Below are 16,473 nucleotides of genomic sequence, written 5' to 3' on the forward strand. Positions count from 1 at the left end.
GTTTTACACTCTTGAAATGAACGAATATCTCAAGCCATTCATGTGCAAAACATAATTTTCCAAGGCTGATAAATGGTGAAATTCAATCTGTTATGTTATACAAACAAGACTTGAACTTAAATATTTAATGGAATTTAAATGAAATAATTAGCAACGTTAATTGTCTGAAATAAATTTCTATCAATTTCAAGCGTCTTTCACATATTACTTTTAATTTTGATTTATGATAATGAAACAAGTTTTCTATCAAGCTCAAAAGTCTCACATATCACTTTTAATTTTGATATATGACAATCAAGTTTATTGGTGGAATAACTATTAGCTTTGATGAGGAGGAGGGCAATGGGGTATTGAAATCAAATTTTATTTTTTTGGTTTTTTGGGTAAATAATGGGGTATTGAAATCATTGAAGTATCTAAATGGCAGAGCACAGAATCATGAATCTAGAAAGCCATTCATCCTAATTTTCTTATCCTAGAAAGAAAAAATGAGAGATATAAAGGATGATGATCAAAGACCCACTAGGAAAAAAATGATGATTTTGAACAAGTTAGGATATTTAGGTGATTGTTCATTCCCATAGATGGTCTAATTTTTAGGTGCAAACAAAAGGATTATCTTTGTTTTTGTGGGGTAGAAATTGTCCCTAGGAAACCTGAGTGCTTCAATGACCAATTTCCTAATACTATAGAACCACTATATGAATGATCAAATATTAAAACTGCGTATTGTATTTGGGCACTACCTCTATCATCCATTGGTTGGCAAGAGAAACGCAAATTAATTTGGTTTTTAAGGTCTACTTTATATTGCACGGACATGAGAAAGAATTGGAAGACTAAAAAAAACTGTGTTTTATGGGAGAAATTATTCAATAGACTTATTTTTTATCTCTCACATGTGAATCCATATATATTTGTGAAAAGATCTATATAGAATGAATCTACAGAATAATTCATATTAACGTTTAAATCATTTTAAAAAAAATTTATAAATTTTGTATTTCTACTTTCCGAAAATCTCAAATTATTTAGATACTCCAAGATTGCTCACTACTTGCAAAAATTATAACGGTCTAAACCATACATGAATATAACTTGGTGGAAGAAGATTAAAAGGATCTTTGCATGAAATCTAGATCTAGTGTTGCTGCCATCATTCATATGTAAATCCTATGATGGAAATGTGCCTGATTACATCTACAAAATGAAAAATAATGCACTAACAGCTCCTGATCATCATGATTTTTATGTATGCCTAAAACCTAAATTAACATTTTTTGTCTTTATCAAAATCCATGACGTTTGCAACCATAATTAGATTCATTGCCAAATCACTATTTATTATAATGAATCTTTTATTCTATTTGCTATAATAATTATGAGATATATAGTGATATGGAACAATCTAATAGAATCATCGTCATCATCATTTTTTTTTCTTTTTTTATTTTTGTTTTTGTTTTTGTTTTTTATGATAAACACTTTGATTCTACAAGAAAAGCAAGAAACAACCATCACAGGAATAGTTCATATCCTCCAGTGTTGATCAAGAGGAGGCAAATTCCAAGCCATTTTTGAATGGCCAAAAATATATATATTCAATTTCAATCTTTAAGGTAATGTGTAATAATTAATCATACTTAAAGTTTTCGAGTACCTTTGCTCGCATCAGCATTTGTGAAAAAATTGCTTTAGTTTTGGGACCCGAGTCAAACATCGCAGAGGAGTCAAACTTGAGAGATTCAGCCTTTTTTTTTAAAATACATAAGTATATATACATACATATATTATATATATATATATATATATATATGTGTATAAAGCCCTGCTCTATGTAAACGGCGTCGTTTGATAGGTGGAGAAAAATAATCCCACTACGCCGCCATTGTTCTTCGGAAGGCTCTGGTTATGTTCACTGTTACAGTTAACTCCCGAAACAAAACCCCATTAAAGTTGATAGCTAGGGCTTTTCATACCCGTTCTATCTTTTGGATATGGCGGATGATATTGTTACCTCTCAACAGCCTTCTTCTTCCTCCCAATTCAACCCTCCTTCCCGGATTATCTGCCATGTGTATGCTCTTCCCCCAAATCGTTATCTCTCTCTCTCTCTCTCTCTCTCTCTCTCTCTCTCTTTTTGCTAATTCTATTTTAAAAATGTAAACTTGCGGGAAATTTGTAATTTTTTTTCTTCTCATAATTTAATAATTTGTTTAGATTCTGATCAATGGCAATTTTTTTTTTCGGTGGAAATTCAGTTGTCAAAAGCAATTTTCGCAATATACTTGCCCTCGGTGCAATTCACGGTACTGTTCCCTGCACTGCTACAAGGTAAGCAAAAAAGTAATATTCACATGTACGTCAGTTTGAAATTGTTCTTTGGTTTCAATTTCAATCCGTTTTATTTCTATTTAAAGATGTTGATTAGCCACCATTTTTAGGTTTGTCATTTTCAATGTTCATGTGAGAAACTAATAGCAATGCTTTATATCTGGTTACTAGCCACCGTTGTTAGGTTTATCATTTTCCCTTTTTTTATTTATTTTTATTTTAATTTTTTTTTTTGGAGTATCAAGAATTGTTATTGCAACGCTTTTATATATGATCATTACATGTTTGTATTATCGTGACAGTCTCATAGTATTCGCTGCACTGAATCTTTTATGAGGGACAATGTTGTTGAGGAGCTTCAGCAGTTGGAGCCTAAGGATGAGACTAAACAAAAAATGTTGGATATTCTAAGAAGATTTCATTCAGAAGAAGAAACAGATGATATGGACGAGGAGGAAGGTATATTAACTTTTGATGTTGTCATGGAGGAATTCTTTCAATCAAGAACCTGTCTTTGAGGATTCCTTGAGATTGTACTTGTTATGCATTATAACATGGGACAGTTTCATGCTTGTGTAATTTTGAAAATGATATCTTCTTTTATGTTTTGGCAGATTCAACTCTGTCTGAGGAGACCATTCAGAAGGTTTTGTCTGGTATTTTGCTGCCTATTCTTTCATATATATATATATATATATATATATATCCACTTTCTAACTTTGATTGCTTTCCCATCTTTCTTTTCCTACAATCTATGTCGAAGCAATCTGATTTTGACACCTTGGATTGAAATTTATTGAGTTTTGGATTTTAACTGCTACTTAATATGAATCTAGTATTCTGTGGATTATATGCTAGTGCTTTGATTTCATATGATTTTTTTTTTTTTTTTTTTGGTTCATCCCTGCAGGAGTTCAAGTCAGTTTTGATGATTTATCCGTTGAAGAAAGGAAACGATTCAAAAGAGCTGTTGCATCTGGAGAACTAAGCAAAATGATTGAGCCTTGGGATGCATGGTGGTTGAGGCCTGCTGCCAAAACAATATCTCTCAGCAAGGAAGGAACTCAACTTGTTCAACCACTAGCTGAACAGGAAGCATCAATATTACCGCAAAATGATAGAGAAAGCAACCAAGCAAGTGAGATTCCTCCTGGCCCCGAATCCCCACTGCCTCCTGTTAGCAAGCTAATCTCCACAGAGCCATCACCATTTTTAGCTGTTCATCTGGTTGATATTGTATATAGCTATTGTTTCACACTTCGTCTCTACAATGGCGATTGGCAATCGGATGCTTTAGGATCAGCCATGGTAGTCTTAGGTGTTTCCTCTGTGTTGGGTCAAGGTGGGCAGCCAGAGACAGTTTTAGAAGCTCTTTCTTACTGCTTGGAGCAAACCTGCTCTCCAGCTTACAGACATATGGGCGGTTTGCAATTTGGATTGGGTCTTGTCGACGATGTTGTAAGCATACTTACACTAGGAAGTCCTGCTTTATTGTGCTTGCTTTCCGATTTGCAGAGGCTGGTTCAAGCTGGTGAGAGGGACTTGAAATCGGAGAAATCGGTAAAACCAAGAAGGAAGGAAATTAAAAGTAAGCTAAAACATGCAGAGAGGAAGATTTACTTCATTATGTGTTGGGTCCATGAGCAACCTGGTGAAGCTTGGTCTTCTCTAGCAGCCATTATAAGGGCAGAGAAAAGTTCGGGTATGGATTTTGAAAGCATTTCAAGGTGTGGGAAAGTGAAGAGAAAAGCCGAAATGAAGGGAAACGTTTTGATTGAGGAGATGTAACTGAACGATAATCATCTTTTGTTTGAAAATGAATGATACTATGCTTCTTTGTTTTGGAAAGGCAGAGCAAAAGAGTCAAGGTTGTGGAATGAACAGGACTCGTGAATATGCTTGTAAATCTTTTTTTCTCACCAATCATGATCATTCGTATCTGTTGAGATACCAATATACAAGCCATTTTATCCATCATCCAAACCCTCACAATTTCACAAGGGATGTTTCAGAACCACTAATGAAGTCTGTCACTTTGTTAAGGGATATAAAATTCTTGCAGTTTTACTGGTGTTTTATAAAACTAAGATCATCCTCAGAAATCTCTAGAAAGACAACATAAAGGAAAGAAAAGATGAAAGTGCTTGTTTATTGACTACCGAGTATAAATGATGAATTTTTGAAACAGCATTAGTCCAAAATGCCATGGTTTTGAGTTTGTTTTGTACAAGCCACTATTATTGGAATTGGATATAGAAGAATCAAATTCAAAGTGGGCAATTTCCCATTTCCGAATGCCCACTTGGATGCCCATTTCTTTCTTCAATTCCATCAGGTTATCAAAAATTCAGAATTGAGAAATCATTAGTTTGCTTACAAGAAAACCGCAGAAGGAAAATTTCCAAATGATAAGATGGATAAACTTATCGATTTGCCTCTGTTAATAAATAAAACAACAGGCTATCGTTTTCGTTCACCAACAAAAGACGACTTGTCGTAGTTTTCTCTGCGCGTTGTGGAATTTGAGTGGTTATTTAGACGGTTAGGCTGTTTTGTTTGGTGACGTGGCCGCGTCAGGTGGATATTTGTATAGATAAGGACATAATTAATCATTTTCGAGGGCGTGTTTCTTGATATTTCAATGGCATTCTCGTTAATTTCCTAAATAATCTGGGCTTTTTCCGGTATCCCACCCCATAAAAACATTTATATGGTCATCTCCCCAACCTTCCGGTGCCATAAACCCCAGTCGTTCCACAGAGAGAGAGAGGGAGAGGGAGAGGGAGAGAGAGAGAGAGAGAAGGAATATTCAAGAACCTTTCTGTTTAATTGCGTCGTTTTATTTTTGTCTTCTTTGTCTCTCGTTTCGTTTCGTTCTCATTTTCCTTTGTTTCGCTTTCGGTTTTTTTTTTTTTTCCCTTGGTTCTTGATTCGAACAAAAACCTAATCTTAAGGAAACCGCTATTCTTGGCAACCATTTCCGTACAGATATGGTTGATGTTGCCGACAAGTTAGCGTATTTCCAAGCGATCACCGGCTTAGAAGATCCCGACTTGTGCACCGAGATCCTCGCCGCCCATGGCTGGGACCTTGAGCTCGCGATCTCCTCCTTCACAGGCTCTAATTCCAATCCGCCGGATAACACCGTTGCCGGAACTTCATCTACCGGCGAAGGTGGCGCTGCCGGACGGTCCGTGTTAGGATCGCAAGTCTCGCAGCAAATGGAACCGGTTTATAACCCTCCTGCTAGTCCTGGTTTGGCCTGGAAACTCGTCACTTTGCCAGTTTCGGTTATTTCTGGTAGTTTAGGGTTAATCTCTGGCGCAATTGGACTCGGTTTGTGGGCCGCTGGTGGTGTGCTTTCGTACTCGCTAGGGATGTTTGGATTGGGCTCGGGATTGGGTCGGGACGGCGAGTCGTCGACCCCGATGTTGGTGTCGGTGTCGGCAGCGGCATCGGAGGCTATGGAGTTTGTGTCGAGGTTTGAGAGAGATTACGGAACTACGAGGCCGAATTTTGTGAGCGAAGGGTTTATGGATGCTTTGCAAAGGTCGAGGAATACGTTTAAGCTGTTGTTTGTTTACTTGCACTCGCCGGATCATCCCGACACGCCTTTGTTCTGCGAGAGGACTTTGTGTACGGAGGCTTTGGCGGAGTTTGTGAATGAGAATTTTGTTTCTTGGGGAGGGAGTATTAGGGCTAGTGAGGGATTCAAGATGAGTAATAGCTTGAAGGCTTCGCGGTTTCCTTTCTGCGCTGTGGTTATGGCAGCCACGAATCAGAGGATTGCGTTGCTTCAGCAGGTATCGATTCAGCGTTCATATAATATCTGGTGCTTGTACTTGTACAGAATTTTTCTCACATCAATGTTGGGACTTGTATTAAATTCTAATGCCATGAATTTAAAGTTTGGTGCAACTTTTTCCTTTATTTATTTATTTATTTTTCTCTTTAGGGAGGTTATATTTATATATGGAATTGTTTAACTCTTTTGGTTCTCCTGGTCTGATACGAGGAACAAAATGCACAGTGCTTCTCTTTAATTGTTTTTCAGTATGTCACTTTGTATTGTTAGTTGTAAGATCAATGTCACCTGCAGTTTGTCTACTTTGCACTCCCATTTATGTTGGGGCGGAGTATATTTACAATATTTGGATATTGTATGCTAAACATATTTGTTAGAATTGTTGAATTGGGGTGGGTCAGCTATTTTTAGAACCAGCTGTTTATGTCCTGAATTGATGAATTTATGAGATTTCAGAAGTTTGATAGAGTCCTAGTATTTTTATGTTCTGATTTTGGAGTTTGTTTCGTTCTCTTTCATAAGACTATGCTGTGGATTCTGAAAATTCACATACAATGTATTGCTGCTCATTCTGTTCTTTGCATTTCTAGTTTTTCCATGTTTTGTCCCACCATTTTATTCTTTTTCTTCAAATATTACCATTCTCTGTATTTTTTTTTTTTTCAAATCTTTATCTCTCCAAATGGCTTTTGAACCTCATCTGTCAAGTTTAGTAAAAACTTTATATGGTGCCACTTTTGAAGGAATTATAGACTCATTGGGCAAGTATGAACACTAGTCACTATAAAAAAGTTATGTTAAAATTGAACTTTTTTGTAGAATTATATGATTTAGATGTCACACATGCATTGCATAATGTGTAAGTTCAATGGTACAGTCCAGATCCTTGGAATTAGTATGAGGAACCCACTCATACCGAGTTGGTAGTGGTAATGTTGTTTGCGTGATGAGAAATTGGTAGAATAGGGTTGTAGAAGCTGTTGTCCTATGTTGTGGGATGCCAGTAGAGCACACTTAAATTGAAGAGAGAACAAGATAAAAGATGGAAGAAACAGATGGAGAAACTAGTTGACCTTAACTCCAGTAAAAAATCTCATTATTCCATTGTCAACGTCTTGCCTTCAAACCCATTTCCAGATTCAATTTAACTTGCTTGGCAAGCAATAATCTCTCAAAAGATAAATTGATACGGCTTGACTTTATTAATTAAAACAAGTGAACTATTTTTTGGTACCTATGTAATGTTGATGCAGAATATAAAATGAAGGATTTCTTTTTGCGGTTGATAGTATAGTTCTATCTACCTGTGGTGGCCTCTGCATGTTGGAGTTCTCTTGCACAGTATTGCTGCTTTTTGTGAAAATTATTCACTCCTTGGACAACTGTCACTGAATGGTGTTTTAGTGTAGAGCTGACAATGAATTGCCTTTGGCTGGATCCTATTAAGTAAGAGGTGCTAGGGTTAGATTTTTTATTTTAAGTTGATTCTAATTGGGCTATTTCAATTTGAGTGAATTACTTAATGAGTTGAATCATACATGCTCATAGCTTTTATGAGCATTTTAGTTTTACTCCTTAGCAATAAGAAGTCATATTTAAAAGTGATACAGTTAATATGGAATTCTTTTGATCCATTTCTTGTATCTTTCTAGTACTTTTTGTTAACTAGTAAGTGTATGTTGACTTTTTGATATAATTTCTACTTACGTATGTATCTTTCACATGCTTTGCAGGTTGAAGGACCAAAATCTCCTGAAGAAATGCTTACAGTACTGCAGAGAGTGCTTGAAGAAAGTGCTCCTGTTCTTGTTGCTGCTAGGCTTGATGCAGAAGAAAGGAGAAACAATATGCTGTTAAGGGAGGAGCAGGATGCTGCTTACAGAGCTGCGCTTGAAGCTGATCAAGTATGCTGCTTTTCTTAACATTATTGTTTTTTTCTTGGGTTTATGTAATTTCTCATTGCGAAGTGTCAGTTTGGGTGCTGCCTGCCCTTTTCTTGTGACTGATGAAGCCCTGTATTCCAGAAATATATTTGTTGCTGTTATATTCCCGTTGCCTAAAAGTTTTATTTGTTGCTCAGGCTAGGGAACGCCAAAGGAAAGAAGAGCAAGAACGCCTGGAAAGAGAAGCTGCTGAAGCAGCGAGGAAGCGCAAGGAGGAAGAAGAGGCTCGTGAAAGAGCAGCACGTGAAGCTGCAGAGAAGGAGGCTGCACTAGCTAGGATACGCCAAGAAAAAGCCCTTTCACTTGGTGCCGAACCTGAAAAAGGACCTAACGTTACGCAAGTAAGCCCTTTTTCTCATATATCTGGAACTTTCAGATGTTCTGATAATGTAATGCAATATCTAATTAAATGTTCTACTGGAGCATGGTCACCTTTTTTCATATCCTGGAAATTGAACTAGTTTAACTACCAAAGCTTGATTACTCTCTGCTGCTTCTATAATTGGTTTGCATAAGTTAGTTCCTTTTTATAAGGTGAAATCTAATCTGAATCTGTGAATTTATATTCAAAAACAGGTTTTGGTAAGGTTTCCAACTGGAGAACGCAAGGAAAGGAGATTTTACAGTACAGCAACAATCCAGTCACTCTATGATTACGTTGATTCTTTGGGGTGCTTAAATGCGGAGAATTACAGCCTTGTCTCTAACTTCCCTCGGACAGTTTATGGGCCTGAAAAGGTTTCTTTATCCTTGAAAGAAGCAGGATTGCATCCTCAAGCCAGTCTTTTTGTGGAGCTGAACTCTTGAGATCTTTTATTGCAGAGAGTACTGCCATTGAAAATAGTTAAGATGATGATGAGACCTCCAGGTAGGGATATTCTCTGTCGCATATCTTTCCTATTTTGACTCAATTAGGGCAATATGATGAGGTAATATAATTTCCCTGTCACTTTTATTTGGATGCTTTAGTTTCCCTTTGTGCGAATTCTTTGAAAAGAGTGGGCCCCTAGAGTGGAAAATGGCACTGGAATAATAATACTGATTTTGCAAATATGTAGACTAATAGTTCTATGAAGATATTACAATTTGTCATTGATTCTTGATTATCTTAAAGAACTACCAGAAATTGCTTCCTCTTCAGATTTTTCTTCCTATTTTGATTCGTTTATGGATTTTTCATTAATAAGAAAATAGGGAGAGTGATTTCTAACTGAAATCATGTTCACCATTGATAAAAGCTCTGCCTATGATTAGAAGCATAAAAAAAGATGAGCTTGCTTTTTATTATTGTTAGCATCATCATCATCATCATTATTATTATTTTGAATAAAGCATGATAATTGAAGTGGCTACTGGCTATCATATAGGGTGGTTTATCTATTATTAGAAAAGAATTGAAACAGAGAAAAGGAACCGAACTTGCTATCTAAGGCCCTGGCGTATGTGAAATTCCACCTAATAAGCGGGACCTTAAGAACCTTCGGATCTTTGTTTATGTACATATGCACATATTAGTAATTATTCTTAGCTGTGCTGTGCATATCAATATATATATATATATAGATGACTTTCTTTTTCCCCTTTTTCTCTCTTTTTATTTTTATTTTTTATTTTATTTATTATTATTTTTATTTTTGTTCCCCAGTATTTATATATTAGAAAATGCTAACCATGTGGGAAGCTTGGATACCCAAGAGCGGCATTTTACTTTTTCGAAATTGGTTGTTTGCTAGATATGAAAGTTATTCGTCATTGCCCCTTCGAATTGACGAACAAGGTGGCATACTAGTAATTCCAAGTACTTTCTTTTCATATATTGCATAACTTGTGGATCTCTAATCCTATCACGTCCTCAGTTACTTCTTTGTAATTCGTTAAAATAAATCTTTATCACTACCTAAAATGAAGCAAAACCCCCCACGTACGTCCTCTTGATTTGGTTGTGGTGAATTAAGAATCATTGCCTCAGATAATTACATAGAAAATGAAGTTTTATGGATGAGCGCTAGTTGGAAAAAATAAAAAAATTAGAAATTAAAAAAGAACATTGAAATATATGGCGTCGCCCGGACTCGATTCGGAGGCCTTCAGTGTGTTAGACTGACGTGATAACCAACTACACCACGACACCATGGTGGATGTGTTTTCTATTGGTCCTTATTTCTCAATTTGAACTGAATAACAACTAAACCCTATGTTTAGCAAAGCTCTCCATTGATTCTGGTTTTGTGTTTGTTTGTTGACTTTGTTATTTGTCTTTGTACTGAAGTTCCTTGTTCTTTTGTATCTACTTTATTATAATAATGAATAATATCCCTTTGGTTGGCAACTTCCATTTCTAAATTTTGTAAATCCATGTGATTTCTTTTTTTCACCATTAAAAAAATATAATGTGGAAATGTGGTTTTAAAAAAAAATAATAATAAAATTGATCTTTGGAAAATAAAAGGACAAAAAAGATAAAATTACTCTCTCTTTCTTCCTCTCCCGATCTTATTCTTTTAACTGGGCAACCACAAATTTCTGCCTGATATATGCCACATTCGTGGACACATTATTATTATTATTATTTTTTTTTTTGGGCTGAAATTTGGGGTTTTTATAAACCAAAAAGGCCAAAGAGAAAGATATGAATTATGAAAATAAAATCTTTGGTGAATGAATTATGAAAGGATGGATGTCATTTTTTTCGAAAATAAAGAATAAACATAAGACCCAAAAAAGCAATGGAGCTCAGGTAGAGTTGAGGGCTCAAATGATCTGATGATCGCTCTTCGCCCCCACAAAAGTCAAGTGTGGGGAATGAATGAACGTGGGACCCAATAAACGGGCACCGCGTGATCAACCGAACATCTTTCACGCGCATCATTTGCACTCCATTATTAATTATTTCCTTTTGAACGAATATTTTTATTTTTTTAATTTGCTATATAATAATTAATTAATATGATTGGATTAGCGCCTAAACAGGAGGCTTTATTGGTTTGTCTGCCTCAAGGCGCTTACATCATAAATGGATTTTTAATTCGACTCTTCACTTTATAATATCACTTAATTCACTTTTTTATGCCATTGCAATTTTGTGTCCAAAAATTAAAAAATTAAAATTGAAGTCTTCGGTTATACTTTCAATTTCAATTATTTTAAAATTTTCAATTAAAATCTTTAATTTCAATCTCAGTCCTGCATTGTTAATCTTTATAGTATAGTTAATTGCTTTTATTAGACTTTTTTTTTTTTTGTAAGTCTTTTACGCTGACTATAAGTTTTTATTTATTTATTTTAATCCATATTAAAAAAAAATAGAAAATCCAGTATGAAACTAGTAAAAAATAAAAAAAATTGTTAGATCCACATTGAAATTAATAAAAATGAAAATCAAAACTTTGCCGATAGAAAAAGAAAAATAATAATAATAATACAAAGCCTGCGACGAAATGCAGGCGCAAAATTAATACTGTAATTGCAAGTGGCACGTGTGACGTGAAGGACACGCGCTAATGTGTGAGCGGGCGGGAAGAGGTGTAATGCCGTTGAAGATGATAATGAAGATGAGTTGTTGATTCCTATTCGGTCTCTCTCTCTCTCTCTATTTTTTTTTTTTTTTTGGGCTCCGAAACCGAATCCAATTTAGCCTCCAAATCGAAAATTAAACCCCTTTCCTCATTCTTATAATCAACCTCCCTCTCTTTCTCTATCTCTATATCTGTGTGTGTGTGCGTGTTTTTATTAGGGTTTATATTTTCCTTTGTTTTTGTCTGTTCATGAGCCCCTAATTGCGCCGTTGATATAGGGTTTGTTTTTCGATTAGCTTTTAAAAAGATGCGGATTGAGCCATGGCTGAGTCTGGGATAGGTTTTAGAATGTTGAATCTTGTTGCATCTCGAAATTCCGACATCGAACTTGAGTCGGCCGAGATGTTGCTTATCGGGTGCCGGTTCCGATTTCGATCGGCATTCGATTCCTATTCAGTGGCTTGTGAGGCATTTTCCGAACAGCTTCTTTCCCGTCGTTTTCTTTTCCCTGTTGGTGCCAGAATCAAACTCCTTTAATAGCGGTTTCCCGTAATTTTTTTTAATTTTTTTAATTTTTTTGGGTTAATTTTTTCTCTCCGTCGGAAAAATTGTCGTTTCTGGTGGGGGATTTTCGCGTCGATTTCGCTATGAATTCCTGTACAGGTTTAATGCGTGGGAAATCTGATTCTGAGGATGGTCTAGTTGTGGAGAAAGATCCAACGGGACGATATTTGCGGGTATGAATTCTGAATTGCGTGTAGTTTTCCCCATTTTTTGAATTTCAATTATATATTATTTTTTGTCTGGTTGTGGAGATATCATTTGCCAAGCGAAATAAATTACTTTCAATTGCTTGTGGTATAAATCGTTTTTGTTTTGAAATAATGAATGAGAGAATGTGGCTGGTTGGCTACCCAATTGCCACCATTAAGACTTTGCTGAGCCTGAGCCAAGTTTCTGGTTTTTATTATTATTATTATTATTATTATTATTTTCTTTGGGGTATTTCTTGTAAATTATACAAGAATGGCTATTTATGAATAAAAGTAAAGTTGAGCTTTTGATAAAATATTTTTAACGAGATTATGTTTATCTTTGTTGGAAAGTTACTTTCTTTTTCCTTCAGATAATTGTATCGAATTGAACTTCCACAGATTCATTATTTTGATTTTAATTTTCCTGATTTATGCCATTGAAAATATGTTCTCTATTATATTTGCTATTGAGTTGATTGCTTTACTATTTTATTGGTGTCATTCTTATTACTTTTGTGTTTGTGATTTTAGTATGACGAAGTCATGGGGAGGGGAGCATTCAAGACTGTGTATGGATCTTAGACCTTGATTTTCATGAATTTTAAATTATAGACTGCTTTGTCTGCTTCCAAACAATCTTCACTGCAATTCGTTATCTTAGTTTTCGTTTGTTATTACCATCTGTAGATATAAGGCTTTTGATGAAGTAGATGGAATAGAAGTAGCTTGGAATCAGGTGAGCATTGAGGATGTGTTGCAATCACCGGAACAGCTGGAAAGATTGTATTCTGAGGTTCATCTGCTGAAGTCATTGAAACATGAAAATATAATAAAGTTCTATAACTCATGGGTGGATGATAAAAACAAGAACATTAACATGATAACAGAGTTATTCACCTCTGGGAGTTTGAGGCAGTGAGTTTCTGTGACCTTTCTTCTTCTTCTTCTTCTTCTTCTTCTTCTTATTGTCCTTATCTACCTTGTCTTCCTTTTTCATTCATATCTATTGTTACATTGTGATGTAGGTACCGTAAGAAGCATAAGAATGTTGATATGAAGGCCATCAAGAACTGGGCAAGGCAGATTCTTCGTGGATTACAGTATCTGCACTGTCATGATCCTCCTATCATTCATAGAGATCTGAAATGTGACAATATATTTGTCAATGGAAATAATGGAGAAGTTAAAATTGGGGATCTTGGACTGGCAATAGTTATGCAGCAGCCAACAGCTCGAAGTGTCATTGGTAATACTTTTCATTCTCCTGAAGGTGTTAATTTTTTGTTTTACTCATTTTAATTAGCATTTGTAATCCTTCTTTGTTTTGCACAGGCACTCCTGAATTCATGGCTCCAGAGCTTTATGATGAGGAATACAATGAACTTGTAGATATATATTCTTTTGGTATGTGCATTTTAGAAATGGTCACTTGTGAATACCCCTATAGTGAATGCAGAAATCCTGCACAAATATACAAGAAGGTTACCTCTGTAAGTTACTAGTTACCAAGTTTTGAATCTTGCCATCCTCAGTTCTTAATTGTCATTGCAGATTCTAACTAATAATATTACAGGGTATAAAACCATGTTCACTCAACAAAGTGGATGATCCCCAAGTAAAGCAGTTCATAGAGAAGTGTCTAGTTCCAGCTCCTATGAGATTACATGCTGTGGAGCTCTTGAAAGATCCATTCCTTGCAACTGAAAATCTGAAGGAACGTAATGGTGACCCTTCACACAAACTGAATTTTATGCCCAAGTTAGTTAACTCTCATCAGCCTGAATGTCGACCAATGGACATTGACTCTAACTGCAGAAAGCTTTCTGCTGGCTCTAGTAGTAAAAGCGTCAATGAAATTTCTACTCCTTCAAGTCTAGAGCTCCAAAAATTCACTGAAAATAATGAATTCAGGTTACGAGGACAGAAAAATGGGGATAATACTATTTCATTAACTTTGCGAATTGCCGATTCTGTTGGTAAGTAAATTTGTAATGTGAAGGACCTCTCTCTCTCTCTCTCTCTCTCTCTCTCTCTCTCTCTCTCTCTCTCTGATATCAAACCAAATATATATTATTCCTGTGTTGTGTTTTTTTAACAGGTCGGGTAAGGAATATCCATTTTGCTTTCTATCTGGATTCTGATACGACCATCTCAATTGCTGGAGAGATGGTTGAGCAACTTGATCTTTCAAATGAAGATGTGACTGTCATAGCTGAGTTGATTGATAACTTGATTATGAAGCTTGTGCCAAGCTGGAAACCTTCTTTTGAAACTACTTCTTCAAATGAAGTAATGAATTCTTGCGGGGATTCTCTTGTATCTCTAAATGATGAATCTTCATTAAAGTGTTCTTGGAATTCAAGAACAGTTCAGGCTTCTTCTAAAGCCATTGATGTACATCCTTCTGTTCATGCACACTTGGATATTGAAGATCAAGAGAACCATGGTTCAGTAAGTTCAGATATATCAGCTGAGTTTGGTGTCATCATAGTCACCTCAGATGCTAGTGATGTCAAGGCTAACTCTGATGATTATATTTTGTATGAATGTGATAAGGGCTCAGATGGGTACAGTTGTGACTCGGAATTTAAGGGGAAAACTTATGAAGCTGATTTTGGTGAGTCTATCATGATGAGTGAATCCCAAGAGAAATCTGCCCTTGCATATTTGAATTGTGGTATACCAAAAGAGATTAGCTTGCCTAGTATCTGTTCCTTATCTTTAGCAGCCAAAAATGAGATTGATGAGCTAAAGCTGGAACTTGATGCAATTGATTTGCAGTATCACCGGTGCTTTTGCGAACTCTTGAGGATGAGGGAAGAAGCAATAGAAAGCGTGAAGAAGAAGTGGATAACAAGGAAGAAAATAGCTGTTGTTTGATTACCTTTTTTTTTTTTTTTTTAAAAAAAGAAATACATTTGGCTTTGATGATTGAATTTGCCTTTTCAATGGATACAACATTTTCTTGAAATTAATTGATGAAAGTAGTTAGTTTTACAATTGCATAGGTAGTGATATTTGAGCTGACTTTGGTCAAGGGAAACACAATTTCTTTACATTGTTGAATGTATTTGGTTTTTCAAGTTGCATAAGCAATGATTTTTAAGCTGTAATTTGTGCTTCCAGTGTGGGCTGGCAATGCATCCTTAAAATTTCAGCAAAACTTACATTCTCTTGTTATTTTTTGATGCGATTATAATAGTATGCGAACCTTGTTATAATTTATTTTTGCTATAAAATCAGTTTTATTTCTGCCTTATTTCCATATGAGCTGCAGGATAACGAGCTTAAGAATACTATTTGAGTGTTTTCCATAGTATGTTCTACTCCAATTAGCCAATCCAACAGAAGGGCGGATCAGGGTTTATTGCTCTTTGATATCTAGAACTGGACTTTGCCATAGCTGTAAATCACAATTAAGACAGTATTAATCAGCTGTAAGCTTGCATAATTCCTTCTCTAATGAAAAGGTAATGTCGGTTTACTGGCAAAATGTATCTTAAAATTTTAACTCTAGTTAGAGAGTTCAAAATATATATATATTTCATACACATTTTATGCATCATCAGCTGCAAAACCAGTGCTCATGCACTTTCTCCTGGTTGAACTCTGCGATAACAAGAACAACCATTTCCTTTCTTCTGTTAGTTATATACAACCATTTCCTTTCTTCTGTTAGTTATATCTCTCTCTCATTTTCCCATCTTTGGCTTCCGACACTCCTCTCCTTTTCCATGTATTGGTCTCGCTCCTAACGGACTTTCTCCTGCTGCAACTGCTTCCTCTTCTCTTTCAGGTCAACCCTTTTTCATGTACCCCGTCATACAAGTAGCATCCAATGTACCTTATGAGATCCATTTGCTTTCCTCATAAGGTATTGGAACAGCAGCTGAAGTTGCTGCCCCAGTTCTATGTAAAAATGCATAGTTCCTGCTCTTTTCTTTCGCAAGCATCTCCTGAACTATGGATCTCACAGCACAACAACTTCTTCTCTACAACATAAAAATCCTCAGAAAGCTTCGCAGAATTAACATTGATCTAAACATCTCAAAAGGCCCTCCCATCTACCCCTAGAAGTTCGTTCAGTGAGTTCTTCTAGTTTGAAATACATGGTGGAATCT

General features: G+C 35.7%; 3 protein-coding genes and 1 non-coding gene across 6 annotated transcripts; 3 read left to right on the forward strand and 1 right to left on the reverse strand.

Annotated features, from left to right (window-relative positions):
* The first annotated feature begins 1,831 nt into the window (after nt 1–1,831).
* Nucleotides 1,832–4,311, forward strand: LOC107430077 (uncharacterized). Its single transcript, XM_016040868.4, has 5 exons — nt 1,832–2,077; nt 2,262–2,334; nt 2,637–2,793; nt 2,949–2,990; nt 3,245–4,311. Exons 1-5 carry the CDS (start codon nt 1,998–2,000, stop codon nt 4,120–4,122), a joined length of 1,230 nt encoding a protein of 409 aa, XP_015896354.2. The 5' UTR covers nt 1,832–1,997; the 3' UTR covers nt 4,123–4,311.
* A 756-nt stretch (nt 4,312–5,067) lies between these two features.
* LOC107430076 (plant UBX domain-containing protein 10) lies at nt 5,068–10,417 on the forward strand. 3 transcript variants are annotated; one of them, XR_007237937.2, is made up of 5 exons: nt 5,068–6,137; nt 7,873–8,043; nt 8,220–8,423; nt 8,659–9,011; nt 9,728–10,417. XR_007237937.2 is itself a non-coding variant. In XM_016040866.4 (4 exons), exons 1-4 carry the CDS (start codon nt 5,325–5,327, stop codon nt 8,887–8,889), a joined length of 1,419 nt encoding a protein of 472 aa, XP_015896352.1. In that variant the 5' UTR covers nt 5,068–5,324; the 3' UTR covers nt 8,890–9,222. The 3 variants fall into 3 exon arrangements, 1 of the variants encoding a protein (XP_015896352.1); XR_007237936.2 differs by lacking the exon at nt 9,728–10,417 and adding an exon at nt 9,450–9,667; XM_016040866.4 differs by lacking the exon at nt 9,728–10,417 and having other exon boundaries at nt 8,659–9,222.
* TRNAV-AAC (transfer RNA valine (anticodon AAC)) lies at nt 10,140–10,213 on the reverse strand. The gene has a single exon. It is a non-coding gene; the product is annotated as a tRNA-Val (tRNA).
* Nucleotides 10,418–11,650: 1,233 nt separating the features above from the next.
* Nucleotides 11,651–15,246, forward strand: LOC107430053 (serine/threonine-protein kinase WNK8). The gene is made up of 7 exons (XM_048463856.2): nt 11,651–12,334; nt 12,884–12,921; nt 13,040–13,267; nt 13,378–13,598; nt 13,685–13,842; nt 13,926–14,328; nt 14,451–15,246. The coding sequence occupies exons 1-7, from the start codon at nt 12,245–12,247 to the stop codon at nt 15,230–15,232; spliced, it is 1,920 nt and encodes a 639-aa protein (XP_048319813.2). The 5' UTR covers nt 11,651–12,244; the 3' UTR covers nt 15,233–15,246.
* The last annotated feature ends 1,227 nt before the right edge of the window (nt 15,247–16,473 follow it).

This window comes from Ziziphus jujuba, chromosome 6, assembly GCF_031755915.1.
Source record: "Ziziphus jujuba cultivar Dongzao chromosome 6, ASM3175591v1".
Classification (NCBI taxonomy): Eukaryota; Viridiplantae; Streptophyta; class Magnoliopsida; order Rosales; family Rhamnaceae; genus Ziziphus; species Ziziphus jujuba.